Below are 25,048 nucleotides of genomic sequence, written 5' to 3'. Positions count from 1 at the left end.
CCTGAGAACATCCTTTTAATGCACTTAGAAGCTGAGACAATTTTGTGTCACAACCTAAACTGTCAAAATACAAAAGAAAAAAAAATTCCACACCAGGAGTTAAATTTTACCATGCCTGATATGTTTAACTGCATGAACAAGCACTTACACAAAGGGCTAATTTTACCAGTACTAACACATATTAATTTAGTAATTATTTTCCTCGTGACCAGCAGGTTGTCCTGTAACTCCTGGCTTTACAAACATCTGGAGCTCTGCCAGCCTTAACAATTACAACCATATCTGAAAGGAGCAAAAAAAAATCAGTTGGTCCAAGGTTAAAGTTGGGGACACTAGACAATCCCAGTGCTGAGCTTTAAATCTCTGTTGTGCTTGGTGTGCCGGGCAACATTATACTGAATGAAGGATCTATTACAAGGATAACAGGGAACTTGAATTACTATTATGCACACAGAGAGGCAGGATTAATAAGCATATGCGCGGTTGTTGCGTTTTTCTTTTCCCTAACAGGTATGAAAATCCTGGCTTTGATTCAGTAGGGTACTTTTCCATAAATGACTTCTGGTGACAGTGATGCCTTAGGAAGCCCCTGTCTCATCCCTGCCCTTATGCTCTCTTACTCTGGCTCATCTCAGTGAACTTTCCTGGGTGATGAACTCTCTCAAACAGCAGATGTGAGTGAAAAAACCCTTTTTTTGAGTTACTCTTCAAACAGACCAGATCCTGCCTCAGCGCACAATGCAGCCCCCCAAGCCTTCGTGCTGGCAGAGCAGCAGAGAGGCAGCTGCAGCGGGAGGCACAGCCAGAGAGGAGGGAAAGGGGCTGCAAAGGCTCCACTGGCTCAGCAGCAGCACTGCCACTGAATGACTGTGACCATGTAACACAACTCTTAGTTATGTCCTCTGATCCTACTGTCACCACATTCATAGCATCTAGATGGGCTCGGTCTAATAGTACCAATTACAAGGTTTGGAGGGGAACAAGGGAGAAATCTTGTACAAGGCAATGAGCTATTTTTGCCTGAAAGTTAAAAGATAAATTCAAATTTGTATGATCTACTCCCTGGTCTTAGTTCTTAACCTTCTTGCCAGCACTGAAATCCACTGCAGACCTTAATATTCTTTAGATGTTAAAAAGAATTGCAAAAGATGGGGGAGATAAATTTATCCTTAGTTACTTAAGAAATAGCCCCAATACACCAAATTGCAGAGGGGCAAACAGCCTTTGCTCAAGGCAAGGGATGTTGTTGCACCAGTGAGACTTCTGGAAGCCAGGCCACTGAACTGAGGATTTATGTGTGAATGCAGAAGAACAATGTTAGATACCTCTTTCAAAATTGTTAACAACATACATGTGGAAAAATGAAACTAAGGACACAACAAGACAGTAAGACTTGGGACATCAGGAAGGTCTGAGCCTGGGCACTACCAATGCTGTGACTGACACCCTATGAACAACGACTACAGTCTCTGTTAAGTGGTCTCTTGATGGAGATATGGTACATCTTAGTCAAGGAAAGAAGGGCTGGTAGCTGCACTTTGGCTTTCCTTCCTCACATTTGGAGTTTTCATTATTGCCCAGGCACAAATTCCCTTGGTGACAGTATGAATGCTGCCCTTCACAGGGATGGCTCTCAAACCCCTGATTGTTATGCATCCAAAATGTTTCAGAGTAGTTTAACATGACTTTCCTAAGAGACAAAAGCTAGACAAAAAAATACTTTCTTGAAACTGAGAACTACAGGACTGGAAATCCACCTGATCTATAACTCAGCTGCTGGATTTATAATTAATGGGAAACTCCCTATGAAATCAGAAAGTGATTTGAAAACTCTTACTGACAACTCAAAACAGGAAAAAGCCAAATCTAGCCAAGTAACTAGCTGTGATGCACATTTGGTACAGATTAACATACTTCACATTTCTGTGTTGGGCACTTGGACTTCCCTTAAAGGTCAAGGAGATTAAAGAATAATTCAAAAAGAGGCAGCTACCTGAGTGAGAATGTGAACCTTGTTTGCAAACCCCTTCAGACCTGTTCTCTTGAAGGCTGCCCCTTAATATTTTTACTTCCACCAGACAGTGTTACAAGTAGGTCCAGCAGGCAGAGGTGAGGCCACACACTTTCACTTCAGTTCTTCAGCAGGGCTTGGACACCTCACTGGCTGCAACTTACCTGCACTGCTCTGCTAATGAGACACCTTGGGATTACATTGTTTTTAATGTATATTTTCACATATCAGACATGCTCTCTCTCAAACATTACACCAGCACCCCATCTATACCTGCTCTCTAGGAGTTATGGATTCTGCCATACCAAATAAATCTTGAGACAAGAAGCTTCTAATATGGCAAAGCTGGGAAAAAAAAACCCCGGAACATTTTAGTACCAAGTGAGTTCTGTGGCAAAGACAGCATTATCAAATGGGTAGATTCAGCTGAGCTGCGTTCCATCAGCACAATCACAGATGCAGGGCTCCGGATGGCAGGAAGTTCACCAGAGCAAAGGCCGTGCTAGGAAAGGCTTGGCCTCAAGCCAGCACAGTCCAAGATGAGAGAAACACTGAACAGGAAGAGGATGTGAAGAGAGCATACTCCAGCTTCTCTGGTTCTGTGCCTCTCCTGGATTTAATCATTTTACATAGTTTTGCCACCAGCTGAAATTTTTTTTTTTCCTTTCTAACTTTACCCTTGAAATACTTGCAAGTCCTGGATGACATCAAAACAACTAACCACAGCAAAGGACAGGAATAATCAAAGCAAACCAATACCTCCTTGCAGGCAACTTCCTAGGCTTCCAGCTGGGAAACCCAGGTGAAATTGTAGGAAATGAGAGTTCTTTATGTAGCCCTCATAGCTGTCATCTTCTGCTTGATAGCGCCCTGATAATGTGAATTTGGCTAAGGTCTTGAGTCAACCAAATGCGAGTCCATGGTCAATGCTGACCTCACATAATTAATTTAAGATTTAATTAAAAGAATCATATGTTCACATTTATGTCCAGAAGATACCAGTCTCCATCCTATAATCTTCTATGCTTCTCTTGGTTCAAGCACACCACCCTAACCAACACAGAAACTTTGCAAATGAAGGCTTGTGGGAAGTCATTTCTATAAAGCTCAAAGGAGTCTTACGGATGGTGCAACTAAGAAAAACCCTTCTGTACATTGTTGCTTTGTTGTCTCACAACCTGACGGGTGAACCTCAAAATACTTGCAAGTTTGAATTACTTAAGTTTGTCAACAAATTTACATGACAGAACTCATGAGACTGAAGGAATGGCAAATATTCTCCATGGTGTTTTACTGTGACAGTGTAGGAAGTTACCACCAATGGCACTGCACTGGAAGTAACTGTACACAAAACAGACTTTGTGGACAAAACCACCTTCAGTGCAAAGTTTAACAGCTCAACCTAAGCAGTTGCTTCAATGTTAATTCAACTTAAGCTTCACTTGTAGCAGACTGGAAAACAGGAGTTGGTAGAGTATATGAAATGCAACTGTAATAATATCCACCCGGGCAGTAAAAACAGTTAAGGGAAACAAACTCTTAAACAATACAGTTAGATCTGATGGAAGATGTCTCTCCATGTCTTATATGTCTAATATGGTAGGAAATTTCTGAGATTTTATTCCAGCCAATCTAAGTCTGCAGTCAGCAGGAGCTTGCCTGTTAAGGTCTCTGTATTTGACCCAATGCATCTTGAGTATTTGCTTGTGATCCCAGACAGAACAGAAAAGATGAGCAAAAGTTAAAAACAGACCATCACAGATTTGGTACTGGAACTTTTATGAACTATGTAGCTTGGCGAGGAACCAATAAACTTTCTAGCTTTTTTAATATACACTTGTGTCCTGATCCCTTCTTGAGAGAGCATAGTCCTTTGGTTTTTTTCTTTTAAGTAATTTCTAGCATTTGTTAAAATACCTCCTTATAGACTGGCAGATGCAAAGATCTCTTCTCCCATCTACCCATATTTGCACTAGCATCCAACAACCAACTCTGCCCAAGCCACACCTACCCTTCCCAGCTTGAGGTTTGAGTCCCACAGAATTACTTTTAACTGCTAAGAATTGACTGTTACCTCTTTTCAGACCTTCTTCTTTGATTTGTTTCAAAGGGGAGGGACCAAACTCTTCCTCCACAGGCCGGAACATCCTTTTGACCAGGACACTGCTACTAGAATACACAAAACAGGGACCATGTCACAGTAAACTGTGCTCACAGTAGAAGAGGAGACAACAGCAACAGTCATTACTCACTTGGTACTCTGGCAAAAACACCCACTGGCTACTCAAGTAGCACCAAAAGCAGAAACTGCAAGCATTTAGCTTTTATCCGAACTATCCAGGCCTCTTAAATTGCCGAGACTGACTGGCTGGGACAGGTGACAGAAAAATATGTTCTGATGTTACACACTAATTTGAAAACCCCAAAGGCCCCTAACTGTTTAAATATTGAGGAAAGGGGGTGGTTATTGCTTGGTGAAATAAACCCCTTTGTTTCTCAAATTCCACTGTAAGCCTTACGAAGAACATTCGTTTCAAAGAGAAATAAAAAGGGCCTCATGTTTTCGAGTCAATGTCAACTGCAGTTGCTCGGCCACTCCCTATCACAGGTCACTTTTTGCAGGTTTATGGGAGTGTAATTATGTTACTCCAGAATCTCAGACTTGGGGATTCAAGCAACTTACAAAAGTATGGGGCTGGCACACATTGTGGGCTGAAGGTCAGCCACCCATATTAAAACCCTTATTTCATGTCATCTCTAACTATTAGAGGGACTTTCATCAATTCTTCCAGTCCCTCCAAAGTCAGATAGGGGGTACTCCCATTTTCAACCTTCCTCCTTCCCAGGTTCTCTGTTCTCTTTCTGCCTTTCTCTTCTGGCACTTGGCCAATCTCTCTGCAGTTCCTGTATTTGTTGCATACACATGTGTGCACTGCTAAACAGCTTTCAGGAATGCAGTGAAGCTCAGTGCTTCAATAAAAAATTCCTAGTTTTTAAATTATTTGAGAACCCTTATGCTTACATAGACGGCACTTCATTATCAAATATATTGTCCTGTCCCTGTATTGAACCTTAGGGCCCTGTTACTTGGAAATGTATTAAAATACAGATATAAAAAGCAGACAGTTTACGTGGAAGAACATGAGGGAAGGGGGAGAAAGGGGATCAGTTTTATCTGATTTCATTATTTTATATAGATTTTCTATGAGTTTGAACTGTTAACTGCAAAGCTTGTGAAACAATAAATATCTTACCCTTCTCTCTCATCATCTGTATTATAGTAAACCTAGAAGGATGGAAATAAAAATCAATTATTCCCAAAACTCAGGCACTTGCTTAACTGAACTTCAAAAGGGAGAAAAGACAACAAATGTTTTGCAGTTTTTCATTTATTAAAAAATCCTTTTCCTTCTATAAAACACAAACACCTCTAGTTCTAACTGTCATCTGGAAGAAGTGTGGCTTAGAGAAACTGCTCCTGAGTATCATCTAGTGGAAATATATCAAAGTTTGAGAGACATTACACTCTTCCCTGGTTTATATCATTTTCCCAATTATTTTGCAATCCTCTAAATCAGATCACTACCCGCCTAAATTACTCCTAATACAGTTTAAGCCACACCACTCACAAGCTTCTTTATGTATTTAATAATATCTGAAAATCTAATTAAACTATAAAGAACAAGATTAAACTACAGGCCTAATGGAAATACAATTACTAATGTTACAGCTGAACATTTTTTCCACAGGCTGTAGGCAGAAGCCCCCGTCAGTTTTGTGTAAACCCACATAGCTCAGAGTCACCGGGACCAAATTTACAACAGCAGCAAATGCAGCTGACAGTAGTAGGGAAGGTATAAAATCAGAGTCTGTTGTCCAACACTTTACAGAACAGTCAGCCAAAATCCTCACAACATGCCCACACTGCAAGTCTACACCAACAAGTGCCCCAGCCCTCCAGCTGCTGAGCTGCGGTGCAGGCGTGGGGTGGAGGCACAGGGCGCCGCAGCCGGTCCAGCTGGGCAGGGCAAGCCACCCCGGGCGGGCCTCTAGCACTTGTGCTGGCAGGACTTGGAGCACACTTGGCTCTCACTGGGAGCCTTCACTTCTGAACCTGTGCAATGAAAATAGCTCAGAGGTGTGTGTGTGCAAAGCTGAGGTCTGTAACTATGAGTTACAGCAATAAAAGACATGGCTGAACGCTGCCTAAGAGCTAGGAAATGGGGTATCTTCCAGTTAGTTTAGAAAATTATTTACAGGATTACATATACTAAGGAATGCTTCCACCTTCTCCTGTTTGAGACAAATCCACATTCTGGTTTGAAAGCCATGAGGACAGAAGGTACCCAGCACTGATATGTGAGTGGGCGTCTTTCCAATTTGGGAGAGTAAGGCAGTGACAGCTGCGATTGCAATGTCTGCGCTCTTTGTGCTTTGCTCAACCACAATTCTCACTGCTTCAAAATAACTGACAATTCCAACACTCGGTTTCATTTCATCTTCCTCATTTTACTATTTTTCAGCAAGATGCATATTAAATTTCCTCATCAACTATTTTTCTTTATAAACACATGCATAAAGGTCTCATTCTACTCCCTGAAATGTTAATAAATAACACGTTCATAGTAAAAAAGTTGTCAGAGCTGACCCTCCAATTCAGGTTTTCAACTTCCCAGCAGGCGATAAAGTAGAAAAGAGTCAAGTCAGCAAAGACTTCCTAATGTTTACTGGTGATAATAACTGCCAATACTGAGTATTAACATTAGTGTGATGGAGTTTTACTTGGAAGAGTGAAAATATTTTTTTCAAGGAATCTCCAGATCTCTAGGTGATGCCGACAGAAAATGGGTAGTGGTGTTCAGTGACCCTCCTCTTGACCTTCTTACACGTCTAAGAGCTTGGTCTTTGTTTTCAGCTGTGACAGGGAGGGGAATCTCTGCTACCACAAGGTGGCACTTCATTTCACCAAGCCAAAGAGCACACTCAAAACCAGATTTTATTTCAGTCACAAATCAACCTTCTATTTAAAAATTCTTGACTATTTGTTTCATTCTTTCTTCCCAAAAAAAGAATGACAAAACTGTAACAAAAACAAACTATTCACTTGTCAAAGAAGTATAAACTCCCTTTTCACACCAAGAACTCAGAAAGGTACTTGTGTCTTGTGAGGTCTTTTATAAGTGATGCACCAAAACTGCATTTATCAAAATGAGAGCTGAAACAAGCGCCCGTCAGGAACAGTGATTTATTCCCCTAAAACCTGCCCCAGAGCAGAGGCAGTCAGATGGCAAGTGGGCACCTACTCATCTCATATTTCCTACCTGTCCAGTTCTTTGTAGGTTTCCAAAGTGAACATCAGGTATGAAGAGAACTGGCTGGGAATCCAGGTCAGCCATTGTTTTGAAGAAGGTGATATCACTCTTTTTCTGCAGAGGGAGTGCACTCAACTTCCCTTCAGCTGCTAGGTGGATCACAAAGCACAGGGTTGTGAAAGGAGGCATGTTAAGCATGACTTAGCCCCCAACCAGGAAGGCCCGCTTTACTCACTGTTATTACATGAGGCTTGGGATGCCTGGCCTTTGCCTTTCTTCCTGTTCTGCTTTCTCTCTTCATCTCGGATTTTCCTTTCTGCTCCCTGATGCAAAAAAGACAACGCACAGATATTACTCAAAGAGGAACCACTGTGAGCATTGTACTCTGCAAAACCTGGAACTACAGCAACAGACACATCAGAAATGCTAAAAGAGAAACTGGTTGTTCCATTGAAGACAGATCTGCCCACTCTGTTGGGAAGGTACCAGGCTTTGCATGGATCACCGGTGCCTGAGACTCAGGCTGGCACATCCAGTAGTTCCCAGGGCTGCAGACAGCAAGAGGAACATACCCACATGCTGGTTTGGAGAAGCCAGGACAGGCAGTGGGCAGTCTGTATCAGGACTGATGCCAGCACAACTTGTGCAAAGGGCATCCCAAGCCAGTGTCTCTGCAATGGACAGAGTGCTCAGGCCAAATATTCTGTGTATGTAATGGCATAAAACACCTGCAGGACTACTATCATCTTACATCATGTCTGTGCTGAGGTCTTCCCTATACTCTCCTCCACCCACTTTGTCTGGGGGTGGCATTGCTCCACTGTAGCCAGCTGTGCAGAGCCTTTGAGAACTGATAGTCAAGAAGGCTTTGCTGACAGCTTGCCAACATTGCAAGGGTTCTTACAGAAAATGTCTTACAGGCATTTCAAAGCAGGAGAAGCTCTCCAGAAATAGGAAAGCAATGTAGCACTGCCCTATTAGGCACCAGAAACTCCTGGGAAGTTGCAGCTTCTGTTATGTAAATACACTCTCAACAAGTTTAAAAAATAAAACTTGTTATTGACATAAAAAGCAGCAACACCTCCTTTGAAGTTCTCCTAATTTACTTTATAAATAATACCCGTCACATTGTGAAGGCTAATAAAGATCCATATGCTCCCAGACAGTTGGCATGCAAGATTACAGAATTTTTTTCCAAATTAAAATTAGAAGTTTCTTGAATAGAAAGGGAGGGGAGGGAGGTAAGGAAAGAAAAAAATACCCACTCAAGATGGCAAAATTCACACATGAGTCAATGAACCAAGCTTAAAAAGAATGTAAAGAAAGATGTACTCCTGGCTGTGATCTATCAGTAGATTTCCAGAGGCTGAAAGAGCTGGAGGAAGAAATAGCTCTTTAGAAAAACATGAATGTGTCAAACAGAAACACTGCCTCCAGACCAGGTCCCAATCCAGTTGTCACTCACTGACCTCAACCACAGAAGCCAAGGGATTCAGAGTTGTGCACTTACCGAAATTGTTTCTAGGGGCACATTTGTAACCTTTAAGGCTACCTGTTCTTTGTAAAGGAGCAAAAATACACGTCATAGCCACTGTTTGGCAAAAAGCACATCCTGAGAAACCTGTGGTGCACAAAGGGCTCTGCCAGATGGTCGCAGCCCTACCTGCCACTCAGTGCTGCCACTCTGCTGCTCACAGGGACGGGATGAACCACCAAAGTATTTCACACATGGCAGCAAGGGCGAGTTTCCTCTCAGGAAAGCAGAAACTCAGGAGGACTCAGCCTTTTATACATATTAAAAATATAGGTTTTACTGATTTTCTGTGATATTCTTTGTAACCATGAAGTTGGTGAAGCTTCACAGTTTTCTCTTCATTCATTCATTCATTCAAGGCAACACACCCCAAGTTCTCTGGGGCGCAGGCAATCCCTGAGCTGGGCAGCCATTCCCATCCACCAGTGTTTATTTGTGCCACAGCCACCTCACTAATGAGGCGATACCCACAAAACTACCTACCAGCCCTTTTGAGCTCAGAGCAATCCACATGGCACATGGCAGGGGCCAGCCAAGCCTATATCATGGACATCACCATCACAGGGGTAAGACAATGGACCACAAAATGATTTTTGCATACTAGAGCATTTCTGCTGCATAGTTTTGACAGCTAAGCCATCTGACACATACCTAATAAACCACAGTTTGCATATATCTTCAGGACAGAAGAAATAACCCTCTTATAGGGAACTATAAACTATGCTCTGACCAGTGAAATAATGAAATGAGTTCTTAATTTTTTCCTTGATATGAGGGCTTTGTATATATGCAAGGAGTACTTTTGCTACTAATCATTAGCAAAATGCAGCCTAGGAATTTCAGCTGACTCAAAGTATTTTCTTCCTAATTCTTCAACTCATTTAAACTTAAGTCTTGCATTCTAGCTCCAGCCTGGCAAAGCCCTTGCCATCATAAGGACTATCACAACTCTGAAGCTCCTGTGTACACTTGCTGAAGTGTACAGGCTAAAGCATTCCACATCTCGTTGGGCAGGCACATAGACATCAGCCTTCTTCTCTCCAATGCTGAAGATTAATAGGCAATTAGAGTTGCTCTATGATCGTCCATTTTCTCTATGGTGTTCCACACCAAAAACAAGGATGCAAGAACTGCATATATTCCAAAGAACATGTATTTTTTTCAGACTAAAGAAAACTGGATTAATTTATTGTATTTTGGAACAATGTTATGGTATTTGCCAAGTCAAGTTCTGCTTCTTTTCAGCCAAGATAATCACATATAGAAAATCAAATAGCTCTGAAGTCCCAGTTTTTTTATACACAGTGGCTAAAGCATTGTGCAATATATAAATATAAATAGGCCTGGTAGCAAGTTTCCCTGACAACCTACTTAAGGAATAAAAACTATATATTCTTACAATGCAGCATCAGGGATCAACACATGATAAAAAGACTGCAAGGGCAGAGAATTAGCACTGAGAAAACAAGATGTGGACTGTAACAAGCGCTTTGAAGATTGCCTACTGGAAAACAAACATGGACAAAAGACTGGAGAACAAATAGGGAGTAAGGTAAAGTAACATTTGTTAAGTAACATTTACAGCCTTTGCAGTATTTATCTCCATACATTTATGTCACCAAGCACATACTGGATGTGAGTTGGGATTGCTCTCTAGTTTATATGCAAATTACTATTAAAATCAAGGAATTGCCAGAATAAATACTAAAATATATATAATAAGAACCACTTAGCTACATCAGTTTTATTTCTTCAAAGATAACTCTTTCCACAACAGCTATGCTGTGTTTCAGCTACAAGACATAAATTTGTCAGTGAATGTTCTTAAAAACTGGACACCTCTACCTGCGATCTATCCAAGTGAATATACAAATACACATACTGGTCCTAAAGAGGCACCACCATTGCAGAAAGAAACATTTGTAATAACACCTTAGGCACAGAAATATTTTTTCTTTCATGTTCCAAAATGAAAAACATTTCATACTTAGGCAGGAGGACTTTACTGTGCAGTTCCACTAGTCCAGGTGATTGTAATAAATCAGGTACTTTTCTCATCAGCTTCTCTTTGAGGCTGTCAGATTGGGGCCTAACAGTGCAGTTCACACTTTCAGAATTTATAAAGATCATTATATGTTTGCTGGGGTTTTTTTAATGCTACTATAGTACCTCTTTAATTGATCATGACAAGGAGGTGGGCAATAAATAACAGTCTCAGCTTCATGGCCTTTCCCAAAGAGACAGCAAGCTATGTCCATGTCACTGGAGGGAGAGTCACGGGCTAGCACGAAAAACTGAACCATTTAGCACCATCTTAACCAGAGCCAGGGGTTTATTTTGACATCTTAGAAAGATGAGGATACCCAGCCACACCAGCTACCTTCCTCTGAGCACGATGGATTCTCCCAGTGTCACCAGCAACAAGTGGAAATTCTCCAAACATTTATTTACTTAAAAAAGCCCTGTGACAAAGGGATGTTGGTAATGATCTGGCAGCGTAAGTTTGGAGAGAAGCAAGAATTTGTCTCTTACCAAGTGCCAAACTGTCATGTGAATAGATCTTGATAATTTTCATTTGCTCGTCATTTTTATACCTGCATTCAGTTAAAAAGCTCCACATGTGTGCATACATTTATATTAAACAGATATATAGCCTATTATCAATACCCTTGAGCCATTCAGTTCCCACTTCCAATACATTTTTGATGTGTATAACACTTTAACAACCCCTGTGATCTTTCCTCCTACTTTGAGACAGTTTTGATTAATAGACTGAACATTCATTTCCTGCTTTCTAGTCTGGATATTTGAAGCACCAATTAAGCCAATAGATGCAATGAATATGTATTATTCAAAATCTCCACCAGTTGTATATAGAGGTCACCCTTGATGAGTTTGTGCTCTGAATTTCCTTCCTTATTTTAAATAATTCAAATTTTTCTAATTGCTCTTCAGAAACAGGTAGATGCAAACGACTTGTTACTTTGGTTTTACTGAGCTTTTAACATCCAGCTGTAGCTTCAAATCTCTCAATATTTGACATTTAAAGTTACAATTAAAAGCATAGCATTTTGGCTGCAAGAAGACCTCAGTGCATACATTTACATTCATTATTTCCAAAGATTTTCCTCCACTAACACAACTGACTGATTAGCCCTCAAGATGTCGTTGTCAAGACAGCAACCAGGGAATGAACTGAAAAGGGGGAAGGAGCAGCAACACAGAGACCTGAAACCGTTGAACTCTTACCCTTTCCATTAAAAAGTTAATGTTACGTTTTGCCTGGGGCATGGCCTTTTGTCTTTCTATTCCCACCTGTAGGATGGCAAGACTAATTTGGATAAATTTCCAGGTCACTTAAATAGATGTAGACTCCTGAATCCCTGAACCTTGACTAGAATCCAGGCATCAGCTCCCCTATGAAAGATCTTTCTAGGCATGAATAAAGTCATCAGCTGGTAGATGCTAAGCAAAACTGAAAAGTGGTCACACTCTCTTCAAAGATTCATCACCGACATTTCTGAGCAACTGTTTCTACCTGGTGATATATACAGCTGACCATGACACTGTCTAATTCATTCAGGCATGATCTATGTTTGGGTGCTGAAAAATCTTACTGGTTCCCACACAGGAGCAGTCATACCTATAGTAAAAAAACAAAATTTCGCTTAAGAGGGTGTGAACACACACAAAAAATAGTTACTGAATTACAAAATGGGAATGGCTAATATATTTTTGTATTTTACTTTTGATAAGAAAATCCTAGCAAGATAAAAGTCTCATTGAAGCTTCCAAAATAACTGTTTGTAAGCAAGGGAGGGGGGAAAACCTATCAGCTGTGTCACTGGAATTTGCTGTATTCCACTGCATCACAAAAGAGAGCTTAGCAGACCCTCACTGAAAAGTGCATTTTTCTGTCAAAGAAACTGGCATGAAGTTTACCTGCTACCTATCCTGGCTGTAAGAATTAGAAAGGACAACATCGGCAGACTGCCACGTACATAAGCCTGTGATCAGCACTGACCTTCCAAGTAGAGATCTTTGCATTTGCACTTTCTATTACTTTTTTGATACTCCAGAATCATGACCTACAACATGCTGTCCTTAAACAGTCCAACTATTGCTCACAAGCTGAGGAATCAGGGCCAAAAGGCTGCAAAGCAGTAAAATAATTATATGATAATCTGTTAGATTTGTGATACAGCTGGTCCAAATGCTATGATAAAATAGAATTCTCTAAGGAAAGAAACAACATTTAATTAGGTCTAAAATACAGCAATAAACTGCCTAACAAGATTCCTCCTTCATCCATGGTAACTGTGCTTTCTACTTACCTTGTCACAAAAAACCTTGATCTGGCAGTAGGCTCGGTGGATAGGTTTATTGCTGCGGTTGTTGTAGCTGTAAGTATCGATCTGAATCATCAAAGGAAGCCCTTTTACTCCTTTTTGTGAGGAGAAGTCTGTGCTCAAGCAATTCACTGTGATGAAAATCTGTGTGCCAGAGAGATTACTTTTAAAATGTGGTGCAAACAACAATTAAACTTCCAGAAATACATGACAAGAGATGGGAAAATAAAATAAAAATGTTTTAATTCAGCTATGATGCACGCTCTGGCAATTCACACATTTATCCTCCACTTCTGTCCAGCAAAGACGCTCCCGTGCTGGGAAGAAGGGCAAACTTGAAAGCCATATATTGGTGCTTCAGTTTGGATCAGAAGGTCACATTTGAGGTGAATTATTTGGTTGTCCCAACTTACCATGCTTTGGTTCATATCAGAGAGCTCAGAATACATGAATTGGATCCTTTTTGGAAGAGCCAGACCAGAAAGATGTGTTCTGGGAGCACTCCTCAGATCCTCCACCTGCTCATAGTTGCTTAGTTCATGGGAATTGACTAAAGATAATCTGAGATAAAACCTCCTAATATGTGCTTCACGTGGATGTCAGGTCTTTAGCCTTTACTTGTTGCACTCTACAAAACTACTCTGTAGCTTTGCACTATTTGTGCAGATCATCTTGCTTCATCCTTCCCAGCTGCCTTAGGTATGGCTTGTTCATCTGACAGCTCACAATTCAAATTCAGTGGGACAAAAATAAACTCTACTATTTTTTTTTATTGTAAAAATTTTCTTCACACTCTCATCAACACTACTGCTTTCTCCATCCCATCAACAGATACTCCTGTGTTTCACCTTAAGGGCCCTTCACAGTCTTCCCTCAATTTTAAAGATGCATCTCATTCTGTCTTTCAAACTGGGAAGGAGTTTTTCAAATATTTATAAAACTACTCCCGACCTCTTCTCAGAAGTTCTCTTCGTTACATAGCATCCACATAACTTGACATTGCATTCAGAGAATCACAGAATCATCCAAGCTGGAAGAGACCCAGAAGCATCATTGGGTCCAACACTTAAATGAAAGGTCCATCCAGGGATGGAACCCACAATCTCGGCATCATGAGCATCATGCTTTAATCAACGGAGCTAGCAAGTCCCCTGCTTGCCTGTGCTTCAGAAATCCATCTCTTGCTCTCCTTCTACAACAAAAACTTACAGACTTGATAGCCACTAATCATCTCACTCTCTTTAACTCAATTGGCACCATGGGACAAGGTGTGTCTCATGTGTACAGGTCCTGGGAGAAGGGTCTCCCACCACCAAAGTCTCCCAAGGACTATTCTGATGTAAAGCAAGCACTATGAACAGAAATACCACTGATAGCTTTCAGTCAGGATGGCATGCATAAAACTCAAAATCTAATTTTCAGCCCAGTGAGGAATATGTGCATTACACAACAATTTGGGGCAATTGTGTATTAACCTCATTCTACTTTTCATTTGCCCTTAGTTTAAAAAGCAACAACAAAACACCAAACAAAACCCCAAAACTGTGAACCAAGGAAAAGGACAGAAAAAACCAGCAGTACATATCTCCTGAACCAGGAGGATGTGAAACCTGCTCCAGAAGGACACTCAGGAAAGAAGAGATCTCCAACAGCTCCCTCAAACAGACCTGATGCACACTTCATCAGGCAGAGGAGAAGGCAGCAGGCCCCTGGGGTCTGGGAGGATTCCTGAAGGAAGAGCATGAAGGACAAACCCCCTTCTCCCCCTCCATTCCACAAACAGGGAAAATAAACCAACAGCGTGAGTGACCAGAATGCAACATCCCTAAGAAAGACAGCTGAGAATAAAGAAGGGCTCCAGCAGGGCTGGTGGGGGATACTTTACCCTCCTGGCAGAAGTTAACATACAGTCAGGGTCTTTATGATGGAGCCAGAGCAGCTTGTTTGCCTGACTGAGCTAATGGCCCCTCCTTTTTGCTTCTGATTGTATCACAGAGCTGCATTTACAAATGAAATAGTTGAACTTTAACTGCGGGGAGAAGAAGGAGGCAGGGAAAGGCCCTAGGTGAAACTCTGATTTTGAAGCTGATAATGTTATTTCTGTTTCAAATTACAAGTTGATCTCCTCCAGCTCCAAAGGTAAGCTAGATACCGCAAATACGCCTTTGAAATATGACAGCCTGAATTTTCATTTGCCTTCAGAATAATTTATAGTGTCAGGGCAATGGTTTAAAGTGTGTGTGAACACACAGCAGTGGAACAAAGTCTAGCATAAAACAGAATCTGGTCTCCCTATATTTTAGCCCATACTTCTGCACAGAGATTTTCCAAAATGTATGTTCAAACGTGAGAAGATGTGCAGGCTTTGATCTACCTAGCAGTTTGTACATCTCCCACCCCTGCTGCATACTCAGTTGAGAAGCAAAAAAAGATCTGTCCCACCTTAATCAACTACATACACTGTGTCATCTCTTTCACTGCCTCCACAATCACAGAACAGAGTAGGAGCAGCTAGGGAAGACAGACTTTATGGTTTCAAGAGTCCCCATACAGCAATAACAGATTATTCAGCATGAATAATAGATAGGTGCTGCAAGACTCAATATCTTGTCTTGACACTGTAATACATCAGGATCTCTCTGAGGAGCAATGACTGTGCACTCATGCACGTGGAGTGTACTACACTTTCTGTCATATCATTTGCACCTCGCAGACAGACAGACAGATTCGAATTAACACAGATCATTCATACTGGGGACATTTTCTGTCTCCATGCAATGCTCTGTTAGCTTTCCTGTAAAGCACCACATTAACTTTGGATTCGGAAAACATGGGCGTGTATAGAGGGAAAGGGAAGAGGACATAGGTTCTATTATTTATTTTAGGGTCTCTTTTTTCCTTGCCTGACTAAAGATTTGCACCAGTGCAGCAGGCTGCTATGGAGAAGAGAATCTGGGAAAACATCTGGACAGTCCCCTTCTCTCTCCCCTGGTCTGACCAGAAACCACCTCCCCAAAGCAGTGACCTGCTCTGAGCAGCAATGATTTCAGCCATTTGTCCAAGTACAGCCTGCTTTGCCCTTTGCAACGCTCACCTTCCCCCTCTTCCCAGCTCCTCTTCATAATGCATGTACTCCCACTCTCAATGAGACAAGGGGCAAATCAACTCCATGGGCAGCCATGAGAAGGAGTGCTGCTCTACTTTTCTTAGAAGATACCCAGATTTAAGATCTTCCTTGCTGTGGTCTTTTGCATAGTAGAATTAACAAGGTTAGAAAATGTAGAGTTAAGTAGAAATGACGGTAGCAGAAAGAGAAATCACTGTTTCCCTCCCAAGCCTTGTCTACACTTGTCTTAGAACTATATTAATAAAAGTGACTATGATTGTACCCGAATACAGATTGAATTTTTTTTTCCTGTGCAAACTGGATTTTAGCAATGTTTTGCTATCTGGAATACATTTGGGTTGCCATTATAGTGATGTCTTTTTTTTTAATGTCAGCATATCTTAGATTAGAGCAATTAATGGCAGAGTTCCACCCATCTACGCTCCAGCTCAGGCATGCCATTGGCAATTAAATACTAATTTGAGAAACATTTGGTGCTGAGAAAGTTTCACAAGTGGCCTAATATAATGACAACTCTTCTGTTTGTTATAGAGCATGTCTAGAAAAAGCACTCAGTCTTTCGGGGATGGCACTCCTCCCCAGTGTAGCTGCTATTATGAGAATTGCTGTTTGTTAAATACTGCAGCATAATTAGGGATGTACAAGACACAAACACAGTAAGCTGCCTTAAGAGAAAGCAAGGCTCAGAAGTGCATTTCCCTTTTTATTATTTAATTCAGCCAACATGACTCCTTCTGCGGTCTCTCAGCTTATACACTTTAAATGTCTACAGTTACGAAACTTCTGACATAAGCCTTTTATTACTATTTACATTTCTGGCTCCCATTGTTTCAGAAACTGCCAAGGGCAGAAGGGAGGGAAGAGTGCGTTATGGCACAAAATAAGAAATGTAAAGCAATTTTTCTACCAAATGCTGGCAATACATAGAACCCGGGTGACGGGTCTTTTAAAAGCCTGTTTTAAAAGGTTCCTCCCTCCAGACCATAACAACAAAGAGTTAAACGTCTCGTCTCTCAAATGACTAACATCAATCCCATCATTCCTGTATACACAGAAAGTGTGGCTTTATAGTTTCTCCTACCAGCCGTTACCTTATAAATCCCACACAAAGGTAAGACCTTTGTTTTATTTCAATACAAATGTCTCCAGCAAATGTTTACACTACTCTTTTGAAGCTTCCTCAACCCACACCACACCCCGGCAACTACATAAAAATGCCATTTGCTTTGAATCCCAGATGCATACTTACCAAGCCATTTGTATACACGGAATTTCAACATTATGTGCTACCACAGGTTCACTCTTCTTTAATATATACACGTGTGGGTGCATGTCTCGCATATATATATATACACTCATATATATATATGCACACTTACACACACAGACATGGTTTATTAAAGTAGCTGCCAAGTCTAATCCTACATAATTTCTGCTACTAACTGCCCAAAATGAAGCATGTTTTCCTTTAACCTTTACATTTTGAGAGTAGAAAGACGTTAATTTCCTTCCTAATTAAATTAAATTTGATGTAACTTGAGAAGGAAATTCACAATTAAGGAAAAAAAAATTCTTGTACTAGTCAAAGCCTGTCCTAAGTATCAGTAACAATGTTTAAGAAATATGGATTGTCACAACACAAATCACTGCTAGAGATAGTGCTGCTCTATAAGCTTGATTTTACCACTGTACCCACTGGAATTGGAGCTCATTTTGGCCCACAATATCCAAGAACCTAATCCTGCAAATCACTCACTCTTTGAAAACAGCTTATTACTGTATGAGCTATGCCAAAACTCATTAAATAACTGGAAGGGTTCCCAGAGGCTTCAGCATACTTCGGATTAAAGATCTACATTTCAGTTAAATATAGCAGGACAATGATTGCATGCAAGTATACACAACAACTCCTCAGCACACAACTCCTGCACTCACTGAAAAGTATCTGCCAGCACCTGCCTGAATAACACAGCCACCAATATGTCTGTTTATTGCATGTCCAAGTTGCAGTGCTTAGCAGAAATCTGTATTCTCTTGATATCACTGAAAACTGTCTCTTTAAGGTGACATTTTTTGTTAGCAACTGTTCATTGAAGTCATATATTTGGTTTTAAGGCTAAAAAGTACTTTCCATAGAAATATAAAATTAATTGTTTCAGAATTAACACCATCATAGCCAATTTAAATGAGCTAAGTACCTATTAGACAGAAGATGTATCTCAAGGAGCTGGTATAATTTATGATAAATATATTATCCTTTGACCAAGAGAATTCTGGGTCTTTAATCATCTTTATTGCAAACTAACTTCTGTCAGCACTAACAAAGCAAGTAGATAGATGAATGTCTATCAGAAATGAAGCTGAACTCTGTTCAAGAGCCTCCACTAGAACTTTGTCAATGGGCCAGATGCTGCAGCAAAATCTTCTATAGGGCAGCAGCAAGGCAACTACCTAACTTCTAGCATATTATAGAGACACTTTAAAAAGATAGTTTAAAAGTCAGCCAGTTCTTGTTAACTGTTGTTTGTTTCCTCATCTTTTTTTAAACACCTTTAAAAATACCAAACATAGCATTTGGGTTCAACCAAAGGGAGACAAAAAATCACCTTATCCATAAATGTTACATATTTATAACAGAATTAAATATGGGAGGGAAACAAAGATGGATTGTACAAAACCGTTCTTCTCTTCCTACCTCTGTTCCCCTACAGCAATATTTTTGTCTTAAGAAAGCACTGAGTTTGACATGGCTATAGAGCCTTCCCCTCATTTCCCAGTATCCTGCTCTGAACCACAAGCCCCACAGCGACCTCTAGATAACAGCCCCAGCAGAAAAGGATGTTGTTCCAGAAAAGGGTAGGGATGTGCCAGGACTAACTCTGCTCTGCCAGAAGGCAAGGGACCTGCTGCTGTCAACCAGGTACAGCAGAGTAAACACTAGCAGAGTGGTGTTTCTGACTTTGGTGCTGTTTCTTTAGTCCACAGAAAGCAATAGTGTGATTATTCCACATCTTGACTTGCACTGTACAAGATTCCCTTTCCATTGACTTGTTCTGCCAAGCATCAGTTGGAAGACAATGCACCAAGCACGGCGAACTGGAGCCAACAGCCCAGTTCCATTGACGTTACTGGGACAACAGAGAGAGGCCTGTGCCTGCACCCTCTGGATTCCTGTTTCTTCCACTAAGGCCCACATGAGATACTGCCTTACCAGCCCTTCACAGGCTTACTGGTAGCTGGCAGATTCTGGCTGCCACACACATCCTCTTATACCCTGATCCTGAAGGGCTTTGAGGGTAGGGCCTGCTCTGCTTGTGTGTGAGAGGAAAAGTCTGACTTGAAATGACAAATATGGCAAAGTAGGAAAGCGAGAAATCTGATGCTCAGGATAGGTCCTCCTAGATGTGGGATTTAGTTGGCCAGGAGAGAGATGGGTATTTGTTTAGGTGATTTCAACTGCTTCTGTTTGATTTTCCACATCACTCCCCTGTGCACTTCCAACAAGAAGTTTGTTTTTTTCTTGCTTCTTCCAGGGCCAGTAGAGTGCTTCATCACATCCCATCTCAGAGGCCCTGAAAAGAACTGTTGTGTGCCACTTTTGTCTGACTTGGAAAAGAAAGGCCTTTGGGCCTCTGAGGGGGTTAAGTCTTAATCTTGAAATTGTGGTGAAAATGGAAAACAATACTGAACAGAAACAATAGAGCCAGTTGAAAGATCGTAATTCAAAAAGCTTAGGAAAAAGGAGTCTGTAATTATGCCTTGAAATTCTTCATCTCCCTTGGATGAGGTAATTGGTGGAGAAAAAACAGCCTGTAGTGACGTGCCTCAGAACCCACAGCTTTCCAACACCGCAGGGGCATCCTATGGGAATCCCCAGACCCAGTGTAACCAGTTATTGTATTAGACTTTCCAACAGGAGCAAGCATGTACACATACATGTGTAGGGAGGGAAACACTTGAGTGCAGACAAGGTGATAAGCTTTCACGTACAATCTGATTTATGCTTGATAGCCCAACACTAAAGCGTGTTATGAATCCTCTTTTATCAATACATTTACAGTTCAAGCTCCTAAAAGATCAGATATTTGATACCCCAAAATAAATATGCATAAGCCAATTTGCATTTTAATAACTATTTCCTGCAGAAATACAAGCAGCTTAAATTTCACTCCTAACGCTTTTTTAATCCAGCAACAGTAAGTCTTTATTTTAAAATCTTGGCTTGTTTTATTTCCAGTGATCATTGCAAAAGTTGTGTTCTTAATGTTCTGGCACCCAAGGCAAGAACAAGGTGAATGGTGTGAGATTAGAACAAAACATGCGAGGTTAACACCTGTCCTCAGTGGGTGTGACTTTCTCGTTCCTAGATCAACATGGCGTCTTGCTGAGTCTGGCTTGGAGCTGCAAATGCAGATGTCTTAGAGAACTGCCAGTCCTGGGACAAGACTGCCATGCTCTAGCCCTGGTAGTGCTTCTATAAAGGTCCTTGAGAAAGACTGTTGTGTTGGAGATCCCAAATCTTTATTTGCTTGCACAGTGATCACACACACACACACACACACACACACACACACCCCAGTCACCTGTTGTGACTGCAGAGGAAAACATACAGCTGTATTTTAAAATGGAAACACATAATAGGGAAATATCTGGGGCGGAGACAATGTAATCACTACAAGTAAACACAGCACCATTAGCAACTGGGCCAAGTACAACTCTGTTTACCAAGACCTGCTTTTGAAAGAGCTGGGTGATTTTCAGAACTATTGTTTCTTCTTTTAAGATGCGCATCAGAGATGAAAATCTCTGTTACTATAAACAGCCAGCACTTTCAGTCAGGACAGCAAGTGTTAATGCTACCATTCCGTGTTCAATACAATTTCTCAGAGGACTCACTCACACGATGCAATCTCTCTAATGCTGTTAGAAATGCAGTGGGCAATCGTGCATGAAGATGTCTCTGTATTTGAAAGATTCATAGCATTACTTGGACATTGGGCATTTAGTATTCAACATGAAAACAGTATCAGGAGTTTGGCGAGCTCAGTGTTTGCTGTTTATTAACTCTACATCCCGAAGAGTACTGCATTACCCCCGCTCATTTTACACAGCCTATTTCCCTTGCTATTTGCTTTCCGGGGGCCAACTTCTTCTTATAATTACCGGCAGTTTTTCATTTCTCCCACACTAGTCCAGGCAGCTGAAGCACTCTGACAGCCTTTGTGGAACCTTATCTGTAAGAAACTAGTTAAGGTGTTCTGATGTCCCGGTTTATAGGTCCACTTAACAGGCACATTCCTGAATGAAAAACCCCATGCCTGAGGGTACTTGACCGTTAAAAAAAAAAAAAAAAGCCTTAGTCCTCAAAAAAAAATTCATTCCCCATTGCAAAGATAGTCTATGTAACAGTATAAAAAATAATGGCACCAACACAAGGGAAGGCATAGTCTAACTTACAGAATATTGATTATTGGAGATGTTTATAGTGTAGAAAGAAAGTTGATAATTTAGAGAAAGAAAACACTCAGCTTGTGTCTTACCCCTGACTTTGCAAATAGGAAAAAATCTTTAACTGTTTCTCAGGCTGGGCACCTACCAACAAGCCCTCTTACTTGTCAGAAAGGAGAGAAGTCAAAGAGTGCCTAACGATGGGGGGTACTTATAAAGGGATACTGTTTGCATGGCTTTTCCTCACCTTTGCCTCCTCATTGACATCCCAAGTAAAGGACACAGCATTGAATGCAATTTCTTCAATATTCCCAATGGTATTAAAACTCTCCTTGTAATCAGCTGTAAGAAAAAACCAAAAGAGTCATGAAAAAATTTGAACTTTCTGTTTTACAACTTATAGTACTTCTTTACTTCTTAAGCTGGGTTGTCTAGTGCATCAAAACTACCTCTTGTATTGTTTATGATTAATTATGAATAATCTTAATTGCAAAGAGGTAATACAATGCAACCTAAGTCTTATGCATAATATATCACTAGCTAACGTTCTTGCAAAATACTGTTGGCTCTCAAAAAGAAGTAAGTGAGACTCTACTGGCAATGAGTTGTTGCATTCATTACCTTGGCCAAGGAATGGCCAAAACTGGAAAATTAACGGAAAACTACTGAAGCATTGAGGGACTGTTCAAACCTTGACATTAAGAAAAAACATTATGGTAAATCCTAAAGAAGCTTTCTAGATGTCTAAGAGCTATCACTGGCGGAAATCACCAGTGTGCATTTCAACTTTCCCAGGAATTACTGCACTGGATACTGGATTAATATTTATATATTATTAAAAACAAAACCAAAAACTCCACAAAAACCAACAAAAAATCCCCCACAAAACTGAAACCACAAAGATTCTTTTTCCGAAGTATGTACACTACTAAAACAGCAAACAAACAAAAAAAAATTTTTGATTTGTCTGACTACAAAATCTGCACCTTCCTCTCACTTCTTCTCCAAGTACTGTTATTATTATCATCAATAAACTAGCATTTTGGAAGGAATGAAAAGCAAGAGAGAGGAAGATTTCAAAGTTGACTAACCCTCCCACAAAAACAGTAAGGGTGGAAAATTATGTAAAACTGACAACTCCCAAATCTTCTTTATAATTGAAAAGAGGAAAAAGCGAAGCTTCTCTCTCCCTTTGCTGGACAGTTTAACACATTTTCTTCTTTTTGATGACAGATTAAGAGATACGAGATAATATCGGCTTGATTAAAGGAACTTCCAGATTGTTCACACAAATGGAACAATTCTCTCTGGGACAAACATTTCCTAAGACTCCCTCGATGGTTGTAATTGGACTCAGTGCCAGAGGGCTGAGATTACACTCCTGATCTAAAGTTTGCCTAAATCGGTGCTTCAGAAGCATGCTGATTCTTAGCTTTGTAATCAGTTATACAAAGATGTTTTCATATTCTGTGAGACACACAAATGGTTTCAATATTCATTTCCCTTGCTGTTGGTCTCTAAAAAATAATTGCTGTTGGTCTCTAAAAAATAATTTCTAGGTAATAACTGCTTTAAAATCATTTATAACAAAAACCATTGCTGCAAGAAGAATTATTTCATGTTTGAGGCAGGCAATCAGTATACTTTTCTCTCATTTGAAACACAAGAATGCTGGCATCTCACTGGGCAAGTGAAACTGTGTCCCTGGGACACATGAATAATTTTGGATACAGTAAAAAAAAAAAAAAAAAAAAAAAAAAAAAATCATCACTGTTCAGACCATAGGAACAGCACAAGATAATTGGTGATGTAGCAAATTAACAATGTGTTTGAGAGTGCAGGCAGGATTTTCATTCCCACCTTGAACTCAGATCTCCTTTCTAACTGAAGTCATTGGCTTCACTATCTAAATTCAGCATAGGGATGCAAATGAGAGGAATTAGAAGACACATAAGTAGTTTAATATGCATGTGCACACATCCACCCACCTCTTAAATTTATGATTCACCAGAAAGTGCCTCGTGCAACTGACTGCTGCATATGGGCGTGCTGTGTAGGTGCACTTTGGAAAGACATGAACAAGATGTCTTGTAAAGACACATGTTTTCTTATCCTAAAAGGCTGTCAGAGCCTCACATCCCACCAACCCTTCCCTTATCTGAGCACATGCCTCTCCTTTAATTGCCAAACACAAATCTCGAGTGTCTATGTGACATGCTTTTAAAAAGCAGAGGTGCATCCTATTCCCCTCAATTTACAGGCAATTAAAGAAAGATCCTCAGTTCATTAAGAAAGCATTTACACCTCACAATATTTGAAAGCTGTTAGAGTGACTACAATTTTTCCTCTTCTCCTGCTGTGAGTTACCAGAAGGAGAAAATCAGGGTTGTTCAATATGCAAAAAAAAAATGGCTGCACAGGAATTATTTCCTCTTTTGTTGCAAAAATTGCGTATTAAACAATGGCAAATTTTTAATGTTAAACACTAATCATGCATTACATGTCATTGTATACTTTTGCATTGTGCACATAAATAATACAAACTATCCTGAAAAAAACCAAGGGTAAGTTTCTTTGGAGCACAAAGCTTCCACACCCGCTCTTCACATTTGAACCTGTTCCAGTATGTCAAATTATTGTACTTATTCTAAATAATCAGTACCCACTGCACTTAAGTATTGTATTCTTTATTTGACATTTTTTGAAAGAAAAAGCTAGTGATCCAATATCACAGCACCATGAAAAAGTCAACTGTTTTCCTCCTGCCCCCCTTATTCCTGCTAAAAAAAGTAAACAAGCACCTTACTCCTTCAGAAAAATCCATTACAGTACATAGCCTAAATTTTGGAAAATACCTTGCCTTCTTGCTTAGTAAGTGTCAAGCCCTCAGGTTCATTCCTCAAGCACTAAGGACTTGCATACATGTAAGTACATGCTTATCTTATTAATATCAACACATCTTCAGACCTGACACTGCACCTAATCCATTCAAGCATCCCTCCTCCCAGGAGGTGCACCAGCCAGTACACAAAACAAATTAAAGCAGTGACCCCTGTGTGTCTGGAGTGAAGAAGCAAGCCACTATTTCCTCTGATCTCCAGAATATAACTGCAGGCCAGAAAGCAGACAGATCCCTGCCACTATGGAAAGCAGCACAAACACAGTCCCCCTGCCCATCTGAGAGCTGAACAGCTGAAGCCCAGAACTAGAGCATCCCAAATTAATTCGATCCTCTGCCTACTAAGGACCACATCATGCGCTAGATTA

At 40.5% G+C, this 25,048-nt stretch overlaps 1 protein-coding gene across 6 annotated transcripts in view; it reads right to left on the bottom strand.

Annotated features, from left to right (window-relative positions):
• Positions 1-25,048, bottom strand: part of GRHL2 (grainyhead like transcription factor 2) — a 67,783-nt gene that overhangs the window by 13,385 nt on the left and 29,350 nt on the right. For 4 of the 6 annotated variants that reach the window (XM_048286898.1, XM_048286899.1, XM_048286904.1 and 1 more), the window contains 6 exons: positions 22,029-22,123; positions 13,192-13,350; positions 7,559-7,646; positions 7,333-7,472; positions 5,266-5,297; positions 4,086-4,180 (listed from right to left, as the gene is read on the bottom strand). In XM_048286898.1, coding sequence (XP_048142855.1) covers positions 4,086-4,180; positions 5,266-5,297; positions 7,333-7,472; positions 7,559-7,646; positions 13,192-13,350; positions 22,029-22,123 — 609 coding nt within the window. The remainder of the gene's footprint in view (positions 1-4,085; positions 4,181-5,265; positions 5,298-7,332; positions 7,473-7,558; positions 7,647-13,191; positions 13,351-22,028; positions 22,124-25,048) is intronic. The other 2 variants (XM_048286900.1, XM_048286901.1) reach the window with 2 other exon arrangements.

This window comes from Corvus hawaiiensis, chromosome 26, assembly GCF_020740725.1.
Source record: "Corvus hawaiiensis isolate bCorHaw1 chromosome 26, bCorHaw1.pri.cur, whole genome shotgun sequence".
Taxonomy (NCBI): Eukaryota; Metazoa; Chordata; class Aves; order Passeriformes; family Corvidae; genus Corvus; species Corvus hawaiiensis.
Note: the sequence above shows the minus strand (reverse complement) of the source record. Positions and strands in the feature narration are given on the sequence as shown.